The 24259-nt window shown below is 41.0% G+C and overlaps 1 protein-coding gene across 1 annotated transcript in view; it reads left to right on the top strand.

Moving 5' to 3' along the window:
* Positions 1-24259, top strand: part of MYCBP2 (MYC binding protein 2) — a 141969-nt gene that overhangs the window by 79502 nt on the left and 38208 nt on the right. Inside the window, 9 exon segments of the mRNA XM_070944184.1 lie at positions 949-1004; positions 2520-2635; positions 3736-3833; positions 5648-5764; positions 7722-7862; positions 10619-10693; positions 11593-11817; positions 12594-12726; positions 14155-14280. Of these exon segments, the coding sequence (XP_070800285.1) occupies positions 949-1004; positions 2520-2635; positions 3736-3833; positions 5648-5764; positions 7722-7862; positions 10619-10693; positions 11593-11817; positions 12594-12726; positions 14155-14280 (1087 nt within the window).

Below are 24259 nucleotides of genomic sequence, written 5' to 3'. Positions count from 1 at the left end.
TCACCGCAGTTGTTTAGTGAGTAACGTCGTTAAGTGAATCCGGCTTCCCCATAGACCTTGCTTGTCAAAAGGTCTCCAAACAGGATCACCTGACTCCAGGAGACTGCAACCATCATAAATATGAGTCAGTTGCCAAATGTCCGAATTTGATCATGTGACAGTGGGGATGATGCAACGGTTGTAAATGTGAAAAACGGTCATAAGTCACTTTTTTGAGTGCTGTTGTAACTTCAGTCACGAAGCAAGCTGTACATCAACATGATTCTGTCCCTCCCTCCCTCCCTCTCTCTCTCCCTCCCTCCCTCTCTCCCTCCCTCTCCCTCTCTCTCTCTCCCTGTCTCTCTCCCTCCCTCTCTCCCTCCCTCCCTCTCTCTTTCTCTTTCCTTACCTCTCCCTCTCTCTCTCTCCCCCCTCTCTCTCTTTCTCTCTTTCCCTACCTCTCCCCCCTCTCTCTCTCTCTCCCTCCCTCTCTCTCCCTTCCTCCCTCTCTCTTTCTCTCTCTCCCTACCTCTCCCTCTCTCTCTCTCCCTCCCTCTCTCTCCCTCTTTCTCTCTTGTCTTTCTGTCTAAGTGCTTATATAAAAATCAGCCTAGATTCAAAATTATGCTGCTGACTTACTAGTCCTCTTTGAGCAAGTGCATGTAAAATTGAATTCTTTGCTTCCATCCATCCATCCTCTACTGCTTTCCACGTCTTTTAGTTTAGGCCGTTTCTTGAGCCTCTTCAGTGGTTGATAAGGGGTACGAGAAAGACTTGCCCCCTCACAAACAGATTAATACAGATGTACAGGCTAAATACAGGCAGCTGTCTCCCTATGGAGAGAGAGCAAATTGAGATTGCCTTGTAGGGGGTCATACCAGTTTGTGGGAGGTCTGAGAAGCCAAAGTGGCTGTTATTCCAAGTTACTAACACCACAGTAGAAGTTTGACCCACTTGTTTCCTTTTTAGGTATATGAAAATTATTCTTTTGAGGAGTTACGTTTTGCTTCACCAACACCTAAGAGGTAACAGTTTTGTATGATATTTAAACCTAAAGAAAGTTGTGTGTTATCCATTATCTACTGTATTTTTCGGAGTATAAGACGCTCCGGACTGTAAGACGCACCTACCTTTTTTGGGGAGGAAAGCAAGATATCCTCTAGTGCAAGAATATGGGAAATAGTATGAAATTTTACCAGTTTGGAACTGTTTTTTTCTTTGCATAGATTGGTATTGTAATCAGAATCAGTAAGTTATTCAGCAAGCAATCTGTTAGATGTAAAGCTTTTTTCCCCTCTCTTTATTTTCCTCCAGGTAACATTTTAAATAAGTTAGTGAAATGCTTTTTAAATTCCAGCTAATTGTTGATTCTAGACAGAAATTTTACAACAAAAGGACACAAAGGAGAAAATAAGACTCATAAAACACTCAAAATAACTCTGCCGCTGCCTCCCAGCACAGCAAACAGTCTGCTTTAGTTTCGTTTTCAGCACAGCTTGATTAGCACAAGAAAAAAAATATCTGCCTCCCAGCAATTTGCCTGCTTGTAGGAGGCCCGGGCGGCAATAGGCAATGGCAAATCCCTGCAGCCTGAAACAGCTGATTGGGAGGCTGATCCAACAGACAATCAACTGCTTGTGCTAATCAAGCTGTGCTGAAGCTGAAACGGGCTGTTTGCTGTAAGGAGGTAAATTGCTGGGAGGCAGAGGCCAAAGGGTGGGGGGCGGCAGGTGGGCAGGGTTACATTCGGTGTATAAGACACACCCAAATTTTCACCCTCTCTTAGGGGGGGAAAAGTGCATCTTATACTCTGAAAAATATGGTAGTTATCAGAATTGTTTTCATATTTCTACATTATCCTTGTCAGAGGATGTTAGTAACTATTCTACCTAAAAGATCTCCAGGTAACAGTTCCAGGGAAAGTTGAATGAATGAATGAATGAATGAATGAATGAATGAATGAATGAATGAATGAATTCAAGCAAGCAAGTAAGAGGAAAAAAGAAATAAAACATAGCTACCCTTTAATGTATGGGAAATATATATTTAAGGTGTTCAGTCGCTGGGTTTCTCTATATGAATTGTTAAGTTTGTGTGACTGTTTGCAGTGATTCTAGTTCAGTGATTCTGTATACAAAACATAGTGTTTTATCAGACTATGTGGTGCCTTACCTTGAATAAGGATTCACCTATCGGATTAGTTTACGTTTACTCCTACAGATTAGTAGCCATTAGACTTCCCCATTGTGTGTAGATTTCTCCCAGCTAACAAAACCCTGGCTGAAAGGGTTTTAGAGGAAAGTATACACCTGGAGGATATCCAGATGTGGGAAGGCAAAGAAAGATGGAAGCAAAGTTGAGATACACAAAATGTTCAGATGATGTTGACAAGTGAAATAATGAGGATAAAGAAGGCTCTGTTTAATTACTCTTAATTTTTGATTCCTGAAAAATAATGAAATTGTGCTGGATTTTCTTAGCACTCACAAGACCTGAATTAGTGAATTCGTGATTCCCATATTCTTTTTTTTTTTTCCTAGACCAAGTGAGAACATGTTGATAAGAGTGAACAACGATGGTACTTACTGTGCTAACTGGACGCCAGGAGCAGTTGGTCTGTACACCATACATGTTACCATTGATGGCATTGAAATAGGTATATTTGAATAGAAATTTGTCCTCTTTATAACATCCTAGTATTATTCGATTATAGCTGCATGCCAAAACTTGGATAGAGAAACTCTTGTTTTCGTAAACATGAGAGAGGGCCAAGCTTTGGAGAAAGCCTATGCTGAGTTTCTGAACTTTCTGTCTCAAATAGAAAAGCAAACAGAATTGCTGAGAAGCAGGCATAACAACTACAGTGGTACCTTAGTAGTCATCGTTAATTGGTTACGGGAAGTGTGATGAGTACCAAAAAAAATTTTCCCATAAGAAAAAATGTAGCATGTCACAAGGCAGCTGTCACCAACAAGTTCTACCTTGTGAATTGAGTGCCGAACAAATGATTATGAGTACTGGGTCAAAAATTTTCATATAAAAATGCACTGAGTACCAGATTTGATGGCAGCTGAGTACCGAGGTACCACTGTAGTTGCCCTGATTATGAGGAAGACTTATTGACCAAGTCCCTTCCTTTACTGGAGTGAATTTCCTCAGCCCCACCCAGGTGGTCTGTCTCTGTATGTTCAGAGGGCAGCTCAGACTTCTGTAGGTTCATAGCCAAACTGCTAATACCAAAGTTGTTTGCTTCAAATGACGACTAAACTGGTGGTTCAGCTTTGCATGTTTCCCCTGACCGGTTTTGAGAATTTGTGGTTATCAATCAGCCTTTGAAATTCTAGGTCAGGAAAATGAAGACATTCTTCCATGTTGTATTCTGCTGCACAGAATGACTCCTGAAAAGAAACTGAGGCACCTTGTAAAAGTCGTAAAGTTCACCATTTCCTGAACTCATTTGCAGCAGGTTTTGTGATGGAGAGTGCAGTCTCAAGAAGACAAATGTTTTCAAATATCAATTGCTTAAGAAAATGGAGTGAATCTAGAGCCAGGTGTCACATGATTCTTTCATACTCAAATCATTTTTCCAGGGTCTCTCCCCCCCCCCCCCATATTTACACGAGCAGTAATTTTCATTTGCCCACACTAGAGACATTTCAGCGTAATTCTGTGTAGCCCAGCATGGGAAGGTAAAATTACTCACTACAGTTTGCTTTTCTATCCTTCTTACATCACAATGATTTCCTTCACTTGCAGATGCTGGTTTAGAAGTTAAAGTCAAAGATCCTCCAAAAGGGATGATCCCACCAGGAACCCAGCTGATAAAACCAAAAGCTGAACCTTTGCCAAACAAGGTATATGAAGGACAACGATTTGACACCTTCTACCCCCAATTCCCTCTTTAAAGGATGCCTGTTCAGTGGTCAGAATGCCAAGTAGAAGAGCCTTAGTCCCATCCTGTGGGTTTTGAAGGCTGTCCGTCCTCAAGTGCCCTGCCCAGAGAGCCACAACCCTTCAAGCAATTGCAGTACCAGCTACATGGATCCTTGGTTGACTTCCAGGGCACGTCTGTCCTATCCCTGCAAGCTGAAGAAAAGCTATTCAAGAAGAACAGAAGAAAATGAAGTATCTTCCAGACCTGTGGGATGATGTCTAGGCATTTGGTGTTTTTGCTTTGTGCCCATGTACTTTGATCTGATCTGAAGGGTCCTTGGTGCTCTCTGAGCTGGGTTTTCTTGCAGATGTTTCATTAATCAAACTAGGTCTGATTAGGTCACATTATCATCATATGATCCCTTGGGAGACAGGAAGGCACATTTTTACTTCTGCAGTTTGTACAAATGTTGAAACAGCCTTTATATCTTGGTTGTGAGTTTTAATATGGTGCTACAATTTTCTCATAATATCTTACGGGGTATCAGCCATCTCTGATCTTTCCACTCACTCCAGGCAAATACATTTTCCTAGTTCTTCATCAGAATAAATGCACACTCATTGGTTACTTAGGGAATCTATGCCTCCTCTAGATAGGCTCCTCCATAAAGGAGCCCATTGAAATTGGTCTTTGAATGTCCCGTTTGTTATTTCTCTGTTTTCTTTGTGATCCACACATATTGAACAATGCCCTCTGACAGGCTCCATGCTGGAATCTTCTAAAGTAATTTCTAGGGAAGTTTCAAGCAGGGATCACAACTCTGCTGTGCGTAAGCCAGAAGTCTTCAACATATTCCATTTTAAAGAGGGATTTAACCCCTGACCCAATGTAGGAGCCGCCATTCCTCTCCTCTCCTCTCCTCTCCTCTCCTCTCCTCTCCTCTCCTCTCCTCTCCTCTCCTCTCTCCTCTCTCCTCTCTCCTCTCTCCTCTCTAATCATTAGAACTACAAATTATAAGTTCATTTTTTTTTCCTGTTTTGCACAAAAAGTCCACATGGGGGTTTCCAATCAATGAATGTAAATGTCCTGAAGGTGCTTTTTTCAAGAGGCAACTGGGCTTTCTTGCTTTTCTTTGAAGACGTTTCGCTTCTGATCAAGAAGCTTCTAGGATGAGAAGCAAAATGTTTTCAGAGAAAAACCAGAAAGTCCAGCTGCCTCTTGAAAAAGCTCCTTTGGGACAACCATGACCTGGATGACTGAGAATCTCCATAAGACAATGAATGTAGATACTGTTTTTTCTCTGATCAAAGAAGTCACTTCGGCCATCTCAGCAAGTTCCATCATCTTCACCCATTCCTCTATTCGTGGATAAAGTCAAACCTTTCCATCTTTGTGTATAGAATAATCTTGCAGCAGTTATCACATACAAAAACCAATGATTTTCAAAATTCACCCAATTCAAATTTAAGTATAATTTATAATAGCAAAGAAGGGTACTATATACTTTAGCTTCACTCTCACCAGTGTTTATGTAGAATAAACATTTATACTTAATTAATTTTGCTTGCATATTTACAACAGGTATTTTTAATTAGATCTCTATTCTCTGTGGTATCCAAAAAGAGACAAATTGATTGGACATTCTTAGTGGACATTTTGAGCAGCTATTAAGAGAAATAGTTGTTGAACTATGCAGTTTTTACTCCCCGAAATCGGTTCTGTGTTACATGGCTGGTGTCAAGAGCTGTGTTTGTTTAGGTTTCAGGGCCCTTATTCTCCCTGTGCTTTTTCCAGGTTCGCAAATTTGTGGCCAAGGACAGTGCTGGCTTGCGAATCCGTAGCCACCCGTCTCTTCAGAGTGAACAGATTGGCTTAGTTAAAGTCAATGGATCCATTACTTTTATTGATGAGGTAACCTCTAAGATCCTTTGAAGATGACTGTAATGAAGGCTGGTTGCCTTTGGCATCCATGGCCATCATCCCAAATCTCCTTTGGGTAATCCTACCCCCAAGTACTAAGATCTGGATGGATGGCCCTCAAAGTGTTCTGACCTAGACTTCCTGAGACAGTAAAAAGCACACAATTAGTCCCAAAAAACCTATTTTTATTTCAACGGCTATGAATTCTGTTCATTCACAGCCCGTAATGAGTCACAAATATTTTGTAGAGTCCGACAGAAGTCTGCCACAGTCCTTCGGGATAAGGCTGATTAAGCAGCCACCTTTATCTCCCTTGACACGCGCCAAAGACCTAATTGGCAATTAGCTTTGCAAAGCTACACGGAACACAGAATCAGAACGGAGCTTCAGAATTTAAACCAACCAGCATGAACAAAGTTGCTTCCTGCAAAGGCTCACGTGCCTTTGCTCCTCCTTTATGTCTTGTGGGAGGGGCCAATCATCTCCAAGCCCTACTCCCAAGTCGTCCCTTTTGTTTTAACTGTTCTTGCCTTCTGGCAGCTCTAGGCATGCGCGCACTGGGAACAGGCTCCCCCTGTTCCTCTGCCTCACTGACATCTGACTCTGGAGGGTCCGGAGTCAGTACATAACTCCCAGATGGCCCTGTCCCCATCTCTGCCTCTGACACAGAGCCCTTGTCTGAGCCTTTCCCAGACTCCAGGACTGGCCCATGTTCCTCCCCAGACTCCTCACTATCCAACTCTGCTACCAGCTCCGCAGGCTGCCGGCGGATCACAACACAAAGCCATCCAAGATTTTCGTTGATTTTGCCACAGATCATCTGTTCAAGTGAAAATAATCTGAATTCCCACAAAATACAGCAACATCTTGGAGATGCTTGAATATAAATAACTCAGACTGTGTTATTATTTTTTTTAATTTTTTTAATTTATTTTTATATGCCACCCTTCTCCGGAGACTCAGGGTGGCTTACAATGCGTTAAGCAATAGCCTTCATACTTTTGTATATTTTATACAAAGTCAGCTTATTGCCCCCACAAACCGGGTCCTCATTTTACCCACCTTAGAAAGGATGGAAGGCTGAGTCGACTTTGAGCCTGCCACACACAAATTAACCAGCCACATTGCTTTAAATTCTTCTGAGGCACTACTTATTTATTTATTTTTGGAACAAACTAAGGTAGAGATTTTTGTTTAACTAAATGTGATGTTCCAAAGTTTCTATTAATCATTCAAACATACTCAGTTCTGCTTTGTGTCAGCTACAGTTTTGGGAGGAAAAAATACACAGTAAATTTGAAAGATTAATAGCTAATTTTGTACAGCCAACTTTTCCCTTTAAAATGCATACTCCTTTTAAATAATTTCTTCTAAGACTGGGCTAGATCTGGTTTCCAGTATATCTTTTAATCTTGAAGTTTCCAGTCATCCTTGCATGGTGAATACTGATTTTAACCTCTCATTAGTGTAATTCAGACATTTGGTGGCAATGCATTACTGTTTTCAAAAATAGGAAATATGCTGATCTGTGACAGAATAAAGATTTGTTTGATTGATTGATTCATTGAAATGGAAAAGTACCTGCTATTTCAAAACAAGGTTTCATATCATAATTGCTACGTAATAATTTAGATTTCAAACATTTTTATTGCATCCGGAAATTTAACCTCTTTCCTGAATGTTTTAAAAACTTGTTTGGATTTTAAAAAAAAAAAGTTCAAAGCTGAGCTCTTGGGTGTTACGATATTTTTATTTCTGTACCAAATTTATATGGCTGCCCATCTCATGAAAAGTGTCGCTCAAGAGTCGATTAAAACAATAAATACATAAAAATAATAATTGCAAAAATGTAATATATACTTATTTCTTCGGCCGAATTCTTAAAACTTAACATTTTGATCCATTTTTTTTTTAATACAAGTCTTTTATCTTGGGTTCTTCTTCACAGATCCACAATGACGATGGAGTGTGGTTACGACTGAACGAGGAGACGATACGGAAATACGTTCCAAATCTGAATGGTTATAGCGAAGCCTGGTGCCTTTCTTTTAATCAGCATCTTGGCAAGAGTCTGTTGGTTCCCGTTGATGTAAGTAAATAGCATCCCTGAAGAAACCGTAATGCTTAGGGTCCCCCCATCAATTGGCACCTTCCATCCATTTCATATGAAAAGTAATTAAGACTTAGAACAGTTAAGTATAGAAAAAAAAATAAAGAGTTCCTGCAATTAATTCTGCATCACTCTAAGGATGCAGGAGCTAGCGATAAATTTTTGCCTTGTGTTCATTAGGGCTACGGTGTGATCTGCATCATACATTTGATCAATCCAATTCTGCTTAGCTGGGCAGGGAGATGAGTTCCAAGAGAGTGGACAGCATTGAAAATAGTTATTGCTTTCCTTAGTTGACTGCTAGACTCAAGTTTTCTTTAAAGCAATGAGGTATTGTGAGCCTTGGTGGCGCAGTGGTTAAAGTGCAGTACTGCAGGCTACTTCTGCTGACTGCCAGCTTGCCTGCAATTTGGCAGTTCAAATCTCACCAGGCTCAAGGTTGACTCAGCCTTCCATCCTTCTGAGGTGGGTCAAATGAGGACCTAGATTGTTGGGAGTAATATGCTGGCTCTATAAACTGCTTAGAGAGGGCTGTAAAGCACTGTGAAGCGGTATATAAGTCTATGTGCTATTGCTATTTTAATTTAATAAGCAGAAGTGAGAAACATAGGGGATATCTCCAGATCCCTTAGGGTTTCGTTTTTCCCAGAATTTAAAAGAATGTGGTGCTGAGACCAATGAACTGATGTACAAGGTTGCTGGATGCCTCTAAGGCCGAAGGGCTTGCAATTAATATAAAGCTAGTTAGAGATTTTTGTGTTGTAGCCTGGTAGGGCTTGCTTGAAGCATCCAAACAGGGCGTGGAGGAGAAGTTGTTTGCCGGAGCTTGATTGGAAGGACGGAGCACAAATTTTAATACTGCAAGTGCACCCACAAGGAATGCAAAAGAGTTGGCTTTTCAGGACTGTTCTCCCCTATATTGAAAGAGAGAAGCAGGACTCGCTTTTCGGGAGAAAGGGAGGGCAAGGTGATAAGACCGATGGGAACAAGGCTCCAGAAATGCACATTGCTTAATCGGATTCATTTTGAGAATCAGGTTTTCAATTATTTTGGTGGTCCTCCATTTGTATTTATCATTTTTGTGGAGCTCTTAAAACAGGAAGTTCCCCTCAGATGGTGGGAAATGCCAAGTTTCCAATGTTTTTTGTGTGGGAGGAAGGTGTTAAAGGCCCCAAGAAAGGAATCAGGCACAAAGCGGGCTTCCTTCTTATTTTTAGCACAGAAAACCTGGTATGGAGTTGACTTTGAAACCGGTGGTTGAATCCAGAAAATATATGCATTCTGCAGCTGGGTTTTGTAAAAATATAAAATACTTATTTTATATATATATATATATATATATATATATATATATATATATATATATATATATATATATATATATATATATATATATATATATATATATAATTAAGGTACGCATGGGTTTGTTTGATTTTTGTTTGTTTTTTTGTTTTTTTTAGCAAATAAGTTCTAATAAATGCTATGATAACTTAGAAGCTTATGATTCTGCAGGTTGGCTGTTTGGAAGACTAATATGATTAAAATCTCATTTCTGAGATGCTAAGAGAATGTGCAACTGAAAAGTTATAAAATTCTAGGGTTTGGTCTACACTTGGATTCTGTTTTGTTTTCGTTATTTTTTCCCCCCCATGAAAATTAAAAATGGCAGGCAAATATTTAAAAAGGCTGAGTGTTCTGACCTGGGAGCCCTGCTTAGAAAAGTTGCTATGCTAATATTGAGCAAACAGACGCATTCATTTTGAATATTCAGTTGCCTGGCTGACACGCTAGGCACTTCCTCACTTAATATACCATTTTCATCTTTTTTTTGTGCAAAATCCATCGATCACGAATATTCGTTTAAATCTGCAGTGCAACCTCTTATTCAGTTTAAATAATCTGTTTTTTTTTTGTTGTTGTTTTTTTAAAATGTAGACAATTTTTTTTCTAATAAGTCCGTTTTTGATGTGGACCAATGTAGCTTCCCTCCGTTTCACTGTCCCCTCCGAGCAAAGACGGACTTTGAAACCTCTGTGACCTCTTTGCCTTGTTTTCACTTTGGTGTCATTGGAAAACATTTCTGCAGCTCTGTGTTTTCCTACAGCGTGGCAAACGGCATAAAAAAATACAGCAGATAATATCATCAAAATCAGCAAGCATATGCATCATCAGGCAGTAAAATGCATAAAAAAACCCTCATCTTGGGTGGGTTTTATCTATCTCAGCCCCTTCATTTGAAAACAGACATTTCCCGTTACAAATTGGTGGCTGAATCTCCATGTCCAGTTTTTAATCCCAGGCCTCGTGCAATAAACTATTCACAAAGTGGCAGACTGACTTTTCATATCACTTTCATCTGATCTGTCATAAATCTGGTCCTCTCCTTCAACAAGGGGAAGTCCTCCTGCACCAAAAGCAGGCAGCTGCCTGAAGGGCTTTTCCGGTTCGGTGAATGGCATGACACACTACGTTAGCCTTTAGGAGAGCGGGCAGCCTAAACCGTTAGTTTTACCAGAGGTTTTCCTCCTGCGGGGTACATTGAGGAAAGTACTCGGCTAACAAAAGTTCCATTTTTTGAAAAACAAACAAAGAAAGAGCATGGTTATAAAGATGCAGAAATAGAGAAACAAAAACAAAAAAACCAAAACAGGAAATTGTATTTGTCTCTTGATTTCTTCTGCTGTTGTTGAACGTTGTTGAATTGATACCTGTCTGTCTTAAACTTTACATAGAGTATCTTTAATGCTAGCCAAGGAGACAGGGATTTGGACTTGTATCCGTGGACTTCTAAACCTTTTCCCCCTCAGGTGAGCCTTCTGAAACTTTCTGAACTTCTGTCTTCCACTGTAATTGAGGCAAAGAATGAGACATCTACCTGCGGGATGTCAAACTCTTTTGTCCTTAGGAATCCCCTTCGGTTGGACAACTGCTGAGGACAGAATCACGCGGTGCATGCTTATGCTTAGCTTAGCTTGGTTAGGTTCTTGTACCTTTGTCCTGAAGGAATGGAGATGCACCCCAGAACATTGGGTTGGATTTCTGGATGGGCCTTCAAAGATCAAAAGTAAAGAACAGCGTTACACTTCTTCTTTTAGTAACCAAGTCAGCTCCCGTTGGAATTCTGTAGGAGGTCCTTGTTTGGTGCCAGATTCCCAGCTATTGCCTGCACCACCCATAGCTCCCCTGTCCTTTCCAGATTCTGCATCATAGAGTTGTGTTTTTAGCCTTCTGCTAGCCTGTTTTTTTTTTCAGAATGATGGATGAGTGTTTGCTTTATTCATAGCAGATGTTTCGGCACTGAAGTAATTCAGGAAAAACGGCCAGTTCATGTCCTGTTTGATAAGGAATCACAAAGATTTTTTTTTTTTTTTCCCAAGAGGCAGCTGGACTTTCTTGTTTCTCTTTGAAAACATTTTGCTTCTCATCCTAGAAGCTTCTTGATGAGAAGCGAAACGTCTTCAAAGAAAAACCAGAAAGTCCAGTTGCCTCTTGGGGGGAAAAAAGCATCTTTGGGGCAACCGTGACCTGGATGACTGAGAACCTCCATAGACATTTGATAAGGAAATTAACACGTGTGATCGTCTTTTAGAGTGGACCTTAGTTGCGGCAGCTTATAAGAGAGTAGAGCTGAAAACTACAAGGGCATTATTAACAGGTTGTTCTGGTTTTTTTTGTTTTTTGTTTTGTTGTGTTCCAAAATTTTCAGGAGTCTAGATCTAATGCAGAGGACTTTTTCAAAGACCCCAACTCACCCTGTCCTCAGGAAGCAGTCATGCAGGAGCCCGATGCGCCATTCCTTCGTGGTGGGCCTGGACTGTATAAGGTAGTGAAGACTGGTCCATCAGGTCACAACGTCCGAAGCTGTCCCAACCTTAGAGGTATCCCCATTGGAATGTTAGTTCTGGGAAACAGAGTCAAGGCAGTGGGCGAGGTAGGACTCCTGGAACTTCCCTTCTTACCTTCATAGATACTGGCTTGCAAATCAGCAAAAACTGCTCTCCTTCTCGGGCTTTGCTTTTCCTCCTTGGGTTGCCAAGGGTTAACTTTTGTAGATTGTTGTCTACAATTCATTCATCTGTTTTTCTCATGTATTTCTTTTTTTTAGAATAGAGTTAATTCATAAAAACAAACGAAACAGCAAGTTGTTCTCTTGCAAAACTTCGCTAATGAATTACTGTTGGGGGTGCCACAACAATTATCTGACTTCTTGGAATCAATGCCCACTTTTGCATGCTTAGGTCTTCTTCTCTTGCAACAGGTGTGAGGATGTAGTGTGTCATGCTATTTTTCCCCCTCAAAGAGCATCCAGGACGTATAATAGCACTTTGGGACTGTGGAATACCTAGGGATCTCTTTTCAGGCTTTCTCTGTTTCGAGCTTTCAAAAAAATGAAATGAAATGAAATCAGAACTGCCACAGAACTTTCTAAATTACCCGATTCTTCTTATTTTTCTTCTTCTGAACCTACTTCAGTGTAATTTGTTCAAAATACTAATCTCAAGCTTTCTGTAAATGCATGCCATTTTTTTTTTTAAATTATTCTTTATTCTTTGGAAATTAACTGGGAAAACATGCCTGTGTGTTGCTTTTTTCTGACTGGAAAAGAAGGCTCTTTTTTCATGCGTGGAATCATGTTGCTGCCTCTCGTGACCCAGAGCAAGAAGCGAAATTAAATCCTGACCTCCTTCCTATGTCTGTGCACGCCAGGTGACCAATTCGGAAGGGACCTGGGTGCGGATGGACAAGAACAGCATGGTCGAATTCTGTGAAAGCGACGAAGGGGAAGCCTGGTCTTTGGCTAGAGACAGAGGCGGAAACCAGTATCTGCGTCACGAAGATGGCAAGTGCCACCATTTTTTTCCAAAGCTGTCTCCTTCATGGGCTTTAGAGCTAAGCACACAACACCAAGTGGAGACCAGAGTCTGTCTCTCTGTCTGTATTTGTTTGTTTGTTTGTTTATTGAATTTATATTGCTGTCTATTCGCACATGGCGACTCAAGGCGGCTTACCGAATATAAAATCCCATATAAAAACAATAACATTAATAAAAGAAGAGTCATATAATAAATTAATATATTAACTATTCTTAACTATTTTATTACAACAAGGCTCTGTGTGTGTGTCTCTCTGTGTGTTTGTGGGTGGCATACACACATGCACGTGTCTAACATTACAGGTAGTCCTCAACTTAACCCAGAGGTCTTCAAACTTGGTAGCTTTAAGACTTGTGGACTTCAACTCCCAGAATTCTCCAGCCAGCATAGCTGCCAAGTTTGAAGACCTCTGACTTAACCATTCATTTAATGACTGTTCAAATTACAAGGGCACTGAGAAAAGTGACCTAGGACTGTTTTTCACAGTTACAAACGTTACAGCCATCCCCATGGTCACGTGATGAAAATTCAGATGCTTGGCAACTAGTTCATATTGATGACAGTTGCAGTGTTCCCGGGGTCACACAATTTCCTTTTAGCGACCTTATGCCAAGCAAAGTCAATCGGGAAGCCAGGTTCACTTTATATCCGTGTTACATAATTTCACAACTGCAAGGATTGATTTAACAACGGGGGCAAGGAAGGTCATAATCATAAAACAGGGCAAAACTCACTCAACAGCTGTCTCGCTTAGCAACAGAAACTTCAGGCTCAGTTGTGAGTCGTACGCTGGGGACTACCTGTACTGAAATGGTTTCAGAGTGCGCTGCTACGCCTTCAATTAGGAGGAGCAAGATTCCACCCCTTTTGGTTTTTTGGGGGAACAGCCAACAAAAGAGGACTTGAATTTAGTTCTGAATGGCAGCTCAGTTTGAAAGAAAAAGGAAGGGAGGGAGGGAGGGAGGGAGAGAGAGAGAGAGAGAGAGAGAGAGAGAGAGAGAGAGAGAGAGAGAGAGAGAGAGAGAGAGAGAAAGAAAGAAAGAAAGAAAGAAAGAAAGAAAGAAAGAAAGAAAGGAAAGAAAAAGAAAGAAAGAAAGAAAGAAAGAAAGAAAGAAAGAAAGAAAGAAAGAAAGAAAGAAAGAAAGAAAGAGATAGATAGATAGATAGATAGATAGATAGATAGATAGATAGATGGGAGTTGAAGTCCACAAGTCTTAAAGTTGCCAAGGTTGGAGACCCCTGGCATAAAGTATTACAAGTTTGATTCTAGCATTCCCTGCTGACACACATGATCAGTTCGTTCTAAACCAGGCTTGGGATGTTGTTGTTGTTGTTGTTGTTGTTATTATTATTATTTTCTTTTGGTTTTTTGGCTTATTTCTTTGTTTAAACAGAGCAAGTTCTTGTCGATCAGAATGGCCAAACTCCCCCACCAAGCCCTTTCTCGCTGCAAACTTTCCACAGAGGGACAGCCTGCAGTAATGACCAAGGATTTGACTACGGACTTGGAAACCACAAAGGTAAAAACCCTGCCCCAGGATATTTCCTTTGCGCCTACTTTCGATTAGCGAGCGGTCTTTCTTGCGGGCTTGTGGCTGCATTAATGCACTCTCTGCGTTTTTAAAATAAGAGAAGAAATTTGTGAGGATGATGACCATGACTCTAGCTAGGTCACACCTCTAGCTGGCCATGGTTGATCCTGAAAGATGAGCAACAACACTGGAACTGGTTAGTATTCGGATGGAAGGCTATTATGAGAAGTCAGGGCTATAGATTAGAACTAGAAATAAGCCCCTTCTAGAACATTGCGCTGAATCCCACGTGAAGGTGTCCCATGAGTTAGTAGGAACTGAGCTTGACCGTAAGAAGAGTTTTAGCCGTCTTTGAAAAACATGTTTATTCAGATGGATCTTTAGTTGTAAAATAATGAACCATAATTCAAATCTGCCCTCAACTATAGAGTAATTCTGGGCTGGTTTCTTTGTCACCTCAACCCATTGCACAGGATTATTGTAATAGGGAAAACCTAGAGGAGGAAGTATTTTGTGTTCTGCCTCAGCTTCTTTAGGAAAGATCAAATATTGATTTAAGCAATGTGAAAATAAATAAATAGCCTTGACTCCAATGGTTCAGTCAAAATAAAAGACCACTCTTTACTCTTTCTTGGAGTGGCATCAACAAGAAAGTCATATAAAACATTAAGCATTTATCTGTTCTCCTTCCTTCCTTCCTTCCTTCCTTCCTTCCTTCCTTCCTTCCTTCCTTCCTTCCTTCCTTCCTTCCTTCTTTCTTTCTTTCTTTCTTTCTTTCTTTCTTTCTTTCTTTCTTCTGTCATCTGCCTGCCTGCCCCCCCCTCTCTCTCCCTCCCTCCTTCTCTCTCTCTCTCTCTCTCTCTCTCTCTCTCTCTCTCCCTCCCTCCCTCCCTCCCTCCCTCCCTCCCTCTCGATTCCCTGCCACATTAATTCATAATATCTTTTTTTAAAAAAAATTATTGGACCGATCCAGGGTATTTTTGCACCGGGTGTCCATTAATGTTATATATCTTCTTGATTCATTTTGTTTTCTTGCCTAGTTGGGGTTCTGTATAGCACCAAAACATGAAAATCCTTTCAGTAGTTGTGTTCTTGGTCTTATTGCACCTAAATATACTGAAAAATGGATGTGGCTACATACCATTTGAAAGGGATGATCCTCATCCCATCATTATAGCGACCCAAGAAATTCTTGGAAGAAGAACTGGCACATTGCATTGAAAAAGCAGTTTATACCCTTCCCTGGCCTTTCCTTACAGACAAAATAATTTTGCAAATCCGCTTGAAATCTGTTTCTGATTCCTCACAATGCAAACATTCAGCCCTCTTCTTATCTCCTTTAGTCCAGCAGAAAGATGGGGCTTAGAATATGCACTCCATTTTTGGAACTTGCAGACCCAGGACCATGGGTGGGCTGCTGGGGGCTCGCAGGGGTTTGGGAGAACCTCTAGCTAAGATTCTGTGCACTCCTGGCTGGCCCCGCCCATCTCACCCCACCCCTCCCAGGAGTCCCTATGTGGCCCGTTTTGGATGCAGGTAAGTGCAGGGTGTGCGCGGATGCTCGCGGAGGGCGAAAAATGGGCCTAGGCCTTCAGAGGGCCTCTGGAGCCTGGGGAGGCCGTTTTCGCCCTCCTGAAGGCTCGAGGAAAGCCTCTGGAGCCCGGGAAGGACATAAATGCCCCCCTACCCACCATGGTGCAAGAGGCCGACTAGGCCATGCCCATCATGGCCACGCCCACCCAGCAACCAGGCAGAGAACCCCTTGCTAAAATTTTTGAAGCTCACCCCTGCCCAGGACCGCTGCTTTAGATGATCAAAAACATACAGATGTCCAGGCCTAAAAGAAGTGAAAGAAGACAAGAAGATAGATTTCTTAGAACCTTTTCAGAGATCAAACCAGCTCTCTTGATTTCACTCATATGTCCTCCTCCCTATCTCACCAGCATCGGGAGAGGGTTGGGATAGGTTAGGGAGACTCCTGGCTGAGGTCTTCCCAAATTACTCATTTCTGTTTTCCTTGTTTTCAGTGTTAGGACAAGAACATTTCTCTCCACATGAATGAGCTTCTGAAGACAGCAGCATTGAATGACTTCCCTGTTTCTAGTTTTAGATAGTGAATTGAGTATCTGTTGCTAAAGCAGACTTTCCCTTGTTGGGGTCCTTGGTGTGCTCTCTGAGCTTGGTTGTTTTCTTGCAAACGTTTCCTTACCAAACGAAGTAACATCATCAATGCCTTTGGCTAAAATTCCACCTTGGCAATATTCAGAATTGCAATGAAGGATGGGTAGCTTTCGCAGGGATAATCATTAATCAGTCTTATCATGGATTAAGTTCCTTCTATCTAGATCACATCAAATGATAGTGGTAACTTGTTCTCCAAATTTATCCATTCAAGTGAGATTTCAAACTCATACTAATTGGATTAATTAAGGGTTCTCATTTTTTTTCTAGCCATTAAGATTCTCCTTATGTCTTTTAGGCATTCATCTCTTGAAAGTAGCTGAGTTAATCCACCTAATAATTCAGATAGCATTTCTTCAGCCTACACAAGGAGGTGTCATTTCACAAATAGGCTGCTGGGCACTGATTTTGGCACCTTCTTATAATTGATCTTCTAAGAAGGAGATAATTTTTCATTAGGCAATTTTTTTTACATGTTGATAGGAGATCTCCTGGAGAAGTTTATTGAATTTGCAAGATTATTGCTTGGCTATCATTCCAAGGGGAAGGTGATTTTGATGTATTGCAATGTTATTGGAAGTCTCTTTATCCACTGGATTAAATGTTTGGACATATTGTTTTCTTTAGTGTACATTTAAGTATTTTTAGAGAAGGTGAATGGGACCTATCAGGAATCTCCCGATGATGAAGTAAGATTTGAATAAGAATTAAGATTTACCAAGATGAAGGCAATTTGCATACCTCCAGAAACCCTTTTTAAACCCAATTTACGTCGGATTGAAAATTAAAAAACAAAAAGGATTATTAACAGAAATATGCCAAATGCCGAATCGGCATTAAAGTAATTAAAATTTCTTCCAGTAATAAAATGATTTAGTATAATCGGTGAAGTCACCAATAGGTGTATAGAAAATTATCTTGCCCCAGCCTTCTGCAACAAGAAGATTCTACCTCCTTGGTGGAAAAGGGTTACCTTGTGGTCACCTTTGGAAATTTGAATGAGGCGATATTAAAATTATCTTTGAAATATGCAGTTCCAGGATAGGCTGGCTGCATGTGAGACCCTGAAGGTCTGCAGTGGGAAAGTTGAAAAGTTCAGAGGACTTACTGTAGGTGAATAGATTCCCTCTTGCTTGACATTCAATTCTGATTGCAGATTTTATCCATGGAATTTGTCCCAAAGGTGTTTTTTCTCTAAAAGGCAATTAGACTTTCTTGGTATTTTCTTTGAAAATGTTTCACTTTGCATCCAAGAAGCTGCTTTAGTTCTTCAGCCATCTCTTGCACTTCAGTTCTTCAGAACTAAAGCAGCTTCTTAGATGAGAAGTGAAACATTTTCAAAGGAAGCACCAAGAAAGTTGCCTTTTTTTAGAGGGAAAAAAAAACCATTATTGGGACAACTGTGACCTGGATGATTGAAAATCTCCATAGACATATATCCATGGAATTGTTACCAAAAGTTGGTACTGTTTATTTAAAAAAAATTGTTAGTTGATATTAGCAAACGTAGAGCACTCTCAATGAGTCCATTTAGGCAACTTCAAAATATTTAAAATCAAATGGGGCAGATTTTTAAGATGCTTTGCCTTCAGAATGATCAATAGTCTTCAGAAATCTTAATTTTTGAGGAGAAACTCATGAAAGTTATAGAAAAAATATCCTGCTAATAATACATTTGAAACTGATCACAGCTGTTCAGGATCCTCAGCTGCACAAAAGGGTGGCACTCTCAGTCATTTGCATATCTCAGGATCTGCCTGAAATGTGAGTATTAAACCATGATTGCCATACCATAACACTCATGGCAGTAGCATAGGAGGTTCATACCACCCTCCTCCTCCTCCTCCACCAGATATTCTCCAGGGACAACTTAGGAGCCATCAGGAGAGTAGGCAGCAGCCTGATGAAATGGAGCAGGGTGGAATGGAGTAGGTTGGGGTATTCTTCAGAATAGGAACTACCATTGTCTCTGCTTAATGTATTCTAAATAAATTTATGTTTGTTTTTTCTTCCTCCCATTGGCTATTTGTTTTTTGATTTCCAAAGTCTTTGTTCAGATACTCGTAGGATTTGGGCTCGTTTCCAGGTCAGGCTGCAATCTTGTTCTTAACTTATAAAAGGAAGACTATTGGGAAAAAAATGTTTGATGGAACACGCTTCTAATAATCTCTGTATGCTTTGGTTTTTTGCAAATATATTTGGTCAAAACTGCTCGCAATTCCACCAAATATTTGTTAACCACTGCGTCATCTTGTACTATATGCCTTGTGAGCAGAATAGTTCTTAATTACAAGATGGCGGGTCGGACTAGGCCTCACTGGTCTCAAATGAACGCTTTATTTTTGCCCTTTTTGAAGGTAACAGGTTGTAGTTCTAACTGTTTTGCCCACTGCAGGTGACCAACTGAGCGCCCTATTGAATTCCATTCAGTCACGGCCTAGTCTCCCAGCTCCTTCCATCTTTGATCAAGCTGCAAATCCTCCCTCTTCCCTAATCCACAGCCCATTTGTGTTTGGACAGTCCCTTCCCTTCCAGCAGCCTCAGCCACAGCTTCAGAGTAAGTCTGTCAGCCTTTCCTGCCTCATCTGTCCGTTTCGAAGCTGCACCATTGCTATCACCACCTCAGTTGCCTCTCTGCTGCTTATCACCTTCACCTTTCTTTTACCGCTATGTCGACTTTCCATCCCATGGAACCAAATGTGAGGTTTACCTATAATTAGTAGCGATTGTCACCCTGGCCTTTTTTTAATGATCTTTGGTATGGATAGTACACTTACAGGAGTATTTGTAAAAAGAAAATATCTGAGTTTAATTCAGTGAAAGAATTCTCAAATTATATAATATTTGCAAGAATTGAAATTTCTCGTAAATATTGTTACATCTTGAACTTTGTTGTACGGGTTTATTGCAGTTATTACCAAGCTGTGGCTTTAAACGGAAGCATTGATGAATGAAGGCAATACTTTGATATCAAAGCATTGATTTCAAAGATGATGACTAATTGATTTTTTTCCCTTACTTTCTTCATAATTTTGTGGGAGTTTCACTAAATTCTGTAAGATCTTTTCTTCATATAAGTTGAAAATTTATATTATTTTTGTTTTCCAGTCTGTTCCATAATAGAATTCCATAAAAGTTGTTTGTTAAACTTATTGGGATTAATGCTGATAAATTGAGTTAATGCTCAAGCTGTCTGTTCCACTCATTTTCTATATGAATAGAAAGGAATTCAGTCCTGATCCTTCAGGGTAAGACTACCGTACATTAAAACTTTGATTTTTGCCTGTTTTCAAAGAGTTCTTAATCTTCTCTGTAAACAGAACATGTGGTATAATTCTTGATGCTTTTTCATCTTTAATTGGGAGCACCAGAAATTTGACAGTTCTGGCCAATCCTTAAACAAGATAGCCTTCTTCCACTGAAGGTGACAAACGAAAAGCTTCAGAATAAGAAATGCTTAAGTAAACATTTAAACTTACCAATTGGGTTCAGCCTTGAGAACAGCACGGCCATTTTTAAATAGTCCACAAGGAATCTATGTACATTCTTCCTTCCAAATTTTTTCTTGTGTCGGTTTCTAATGTTGTGCCTAAAGAAAACCACAGATGACATCCCTTCGAAGATCAAGCACCTGCAGATATCAATAGAAGTGCTATTGGGCTTGTTGTTGAGACCAAGTAGTTAGAATTCTCCTCTTCTTGACTCATAAAGATTCCCAAGTCTATTGCTTATTACCCATTATTTCTAGAGACTTTGGCCAGCTCCACTGGGTGGAAATAAACCTCAGGAAGCATTTTCAAAGTGATAACACAGGAGAGAGAATCCACAGGTAAGAGAAAGTAGAGGATAATGTTTGGCTATGTGGATCCTTTCTGTCCACTTTGGCTTCATCAGAGAGGGATGACTCCTGTCACATCAGGGATGTGACAGGAGTCTTTAGGTTTAGGTCTTTAGATTCCTCAGTAGATAATTCAAAAACAATCCTCAGCCAAAAAAATAATAATAGTGCATTTGCAATTAATAAACCAGCTAACATTTGGGGGAATCAAGCACCCTCTACTGACTATCTTGATATAGATTAGACTTTGTTGTTGACAAGTGCATGGATCAGTCGACTTGAAATCTTAATTAATGCCCAGAGCAGAATGTTATTTTTTCCCCCCCCTCTTCTCTTCAAAAGCTCTATTTGGAAAGGATAGTTGTTCCTCTTCTTGAAATACAACACAGAGACACTGCAGTGGATTTTAATTATTGTGTATCTGAAATCTTGCACAAGTAGATATCAAGTAGAAACTTTAAATATCTTCAAATCTGCGCTCAATTTTCTTTTATTAGAGTTATAGGTGGAAATGAAAGTGAATTGTGATGATAGAGTTTTGTGAGCATTTCTGACAAGACGGTACAGCTTTAGAAGAGAAGGGAAATAGAAAGGAAAGGAAAACATTTCAGCTTAAGAGATCTTGCTCCCTATTTCTTATTTCCTCTTCTTTACTTTTGGCCCTCAAACTTATACAACTTATATAAACTTATATAGCTTTTGTGAACTGTTGCATTGATGGGAATACCCAATCCGAGTGATGGATAGCTCATGTAATAGCCAAATTATTGATCACATTGCAAGAAACAGTCGTAGTTTGGTAGAGGCCTAGTGAGCACATAAAAAATGTAAGTAGAAAAATAGGGACCACCTTTGGGGGGAAGGTAACACTGTTCCGCGCGCCTTTGGCATTTAGTCATGCCGACCACGTGACCACGGAGACGTCTTCGGACAGTGCTGGCTCTTCGACTTTGAAACGGAGATGAGCACCGCCCCCTAGAGTCAGGAACGACTAGCACATATGTGCGAGGGGAACCTTTACCTTTACCTTACTTTTTTAGTCCTTTTTCCCTGTATTCTTGCACAGCCAAAAGCTAAATTATAAGATACGTTAAATATGTCTTTGCATGTGGTTCTGTAAAAAAGATATGGGTTTTACAAACGTAGCTGAAAATGAATGGGATCAGGGGAAGCAGAGAAATCCTTTTCTGTCTAAGAAAATTTTTCCACTGTCACTTTAAGTGGGAGAAAATGCAACACCAGCCCTTAAATTGCTGGCTGGCTCTGCCCCTTACCGCCCCGTCCCTTCCAGGAGTCCCCATGCACCCCATTTTGGCTCACAGGTAACTGCAGGGAGGTCTCCTAGGCCCAAAACAGGCCGCGGGGTGTGTGTGCGGTGCCCCCCCCCGGGCCCATTTTCACTCCCAGGAGTCTTCAGAAAGGCCTAGGTCCAAAATGGGATGCAGGGGGGGTGCGGCATGCCCCTCTGTTTTCATTCATTTCATTCATTCCCAGGAGGATTCAAGGAGGCCTCCTAGCAGGGGTGGGTTCTAAATTTTTTTACTACCGGTTCTGTGGGCGTGGCTTATTTTGTGGGTGTGGCTTGGAGGTCATGTGACTAGGTGGGCGTGGCTAGCTGGTCAGTCATTTCTGGAAGGTCCTCGCATTTATGACCAGTCCTCGCACTTACGACCCGACTCATTTGTTTGCTGTTAACACTGATCAGCTGTAGGACGGCCCTTTGAAGCCCCGCGGCAAGAGTTTAAACAGTTTTTTTCCCTCTAGTCATCAGCTGGGACTCAGGAGGCAGCAGTAGATTGGGGGTGGGACCAAATAAAAGGTAAGAAGAACGTGGGGGGGTGGGAGGGCGGGAGGGCAGGGGTGGGAGAACCGGTTCGGTGACGTCATATCGTCACCGCTACCAGCTCGGCTGAAACGGACCGAACCGGGAGGAACCCACCACGGCCTCCTAGGCTCAAAATGGGGCACGGGGGGGGTGGCGCATCACCCTGCGGCCCGTTTTTGCTCCCAGAGGGGTGCAGGAGGCTGAATGCTGCCTGTCACATCCCTTGGCCACACCCACCATGGCCACGCCCATCCAGCCGGTCTTTAGGGCATAGAACCAGTTGTTAAATTATTTGAATCCCACCACTGCCTGAATCTCTTGTGGAAACCCAAAGTCTTAGTTCCCTTGCCTGTTCTGTTTCTGTTCCATTAGCAGAGATGAGCTGTTTTCTTTCTGGAGGTCCTCTTTCTCTTTGCCCAGGTTCAAAAGAGCAGATGATTGTCATACAATTAATGTTTTGCATGTTTAATTGGTTTTTCTTACTCTGTAAGACAACAGCGTTCCTACCTAAAGACAAGACAGAAAATATTCAGAATAATGCTGGGCTATATGGTCTTTCCCAGAGTTGACCAATAAAAGGACGCAGGGAAAGTAGTGTAAAAGTCTGCATTATGTACGCAGCCATTGCTAAAGACTCCTGAAATATTTGCTGCTCTTCTAAGAATCCAGCTTGGTTTTCCATAATGCCCTGTTGAGATCACAAGATCACCACAATGTAAAAAAAAGATGTGGAGGCTCTAGAAAGAGTGTAGAGAAGAACAACAGAGATGATTAGGGGACTGGAAGCTAAAATATATAAAGAATGGTTGCTGGAATTGGGTATGTCTAGTTTGATGAAAAGAAGGACTAGGGCAGTATTCCGATATCTCAGGGGCTGTCACAAAGAAAAGGGAGTCAAGCCATTCTCCAAAGCACCTGAGGGTAGGACAAGAAGCAATGGGGGAAAACTAATCAAGGAGAGAAGCAACCTAGAACTAAGGAGACATTTCCTGACAGATCAGTTAACTAGTGGAACAACTTGCCTCCAGAAGTTGTGAATGCTCTAACTTCTCTTTTTAAGAAGAGATTGGACAACCAGAAGGTTTCTGTGTTAGCTCAGGGTGGTTTGGCTGACATGTCAGACTGTGGTTTCTGCTGTAAAGGAGAGGTTTTCCAACTAGCAGCAGCACGCGCCTCTGCGATTTTAACGCCCAAACACAATAGGCAGCACACCTGTGCAAGCTCAAAGGATGTGAAGAAACACTTCTTGTTTAGTTTTGTCCCAAAGGTGATTTTTTAAAGAGGCAACTGGACTTTCTTGTTTTTCTTTGAAGACGTTTTACTTCTCATCCAAGAAGCTTCTTCAGCTCTGACTGGATGGAGGGGAATGGAAGGGTTTATACTCCTTGCAGACAGCTGGTCATTTGCGGGACACAGACGAACCTCCAAGTGGCCTCAATGACTCTCTAAAAAGAATGCAAATGACCAGCTGTCTGCAAGGAGTATAAATCCTTCCATTGCCCTCCATCCAGTCAGAGCTGAAGAAGCTCCTTGGATGAGAAGCGAAACGTCTTCAAAGAAAAATAGGAAAGTCCAGTTGCCTCTTGAAAAAAGCACCTTTGGGACAACCATGACCTGGATGACTGAGAATCTCCATGGACATTTCTTGTCTAGTTGTGTCCCACCTTGAATGGACATGATAACATTTCAAATGGTTTGCGATGCCCTCTTAGCTTTCGCTCCAAATGGATCCAGGCACTCTCTCTTTCCAGTCTGATTTAATTGCTCAGTACAGCCGCTAAACAGGGTGGGGTTAAAAAGAGAACCGTCTTTCCCTACTTGATAACATGCTTCCTTTAATTTTGAATGGTACAAAGTCCTTTTTCAAATCATTTTGAATGTGGATGACTGGCAACGAAGTCATCTTTAACAAGTTAAGAAACGCTTCATAATATCGGCACCGAATAGCGTAACTCTTGTAAATCTTTTGGGCAATTCCTGCTTTGATATATTATGTAGGTCAGTACTGAATGAAGAAAAAAAATACCCCTTGAAATAACTGTTTTTATCTTTTCAGCAACTTGTATTTCTTACGTTTATTAAAATATGCATAGAGACATCTTTTAGCTATGCTTCCCAAAGGT

The sequence above is a fragment of the Pituophis catenifer genome, unplaced genomic scaffold (assembly GCF_029215685.1).
Source record: "Pituophis catenifer annectens isolate HBS135680 unplaced genomic scaffold, rPitCat1.0.hap2 SCAF_4, whole genome shotgun sequence".
NCBI lineage: Eukaryota > Metazoa > Chordata > Lepidosauria > Squamata > Colubridae > Pituophis > Pituophis catenifer.
The sequence above is the reverse complement of the archived record's forward strand: the minus strand, read 5'-3'. Positions and strand labels throughout refer to the sequence as shown.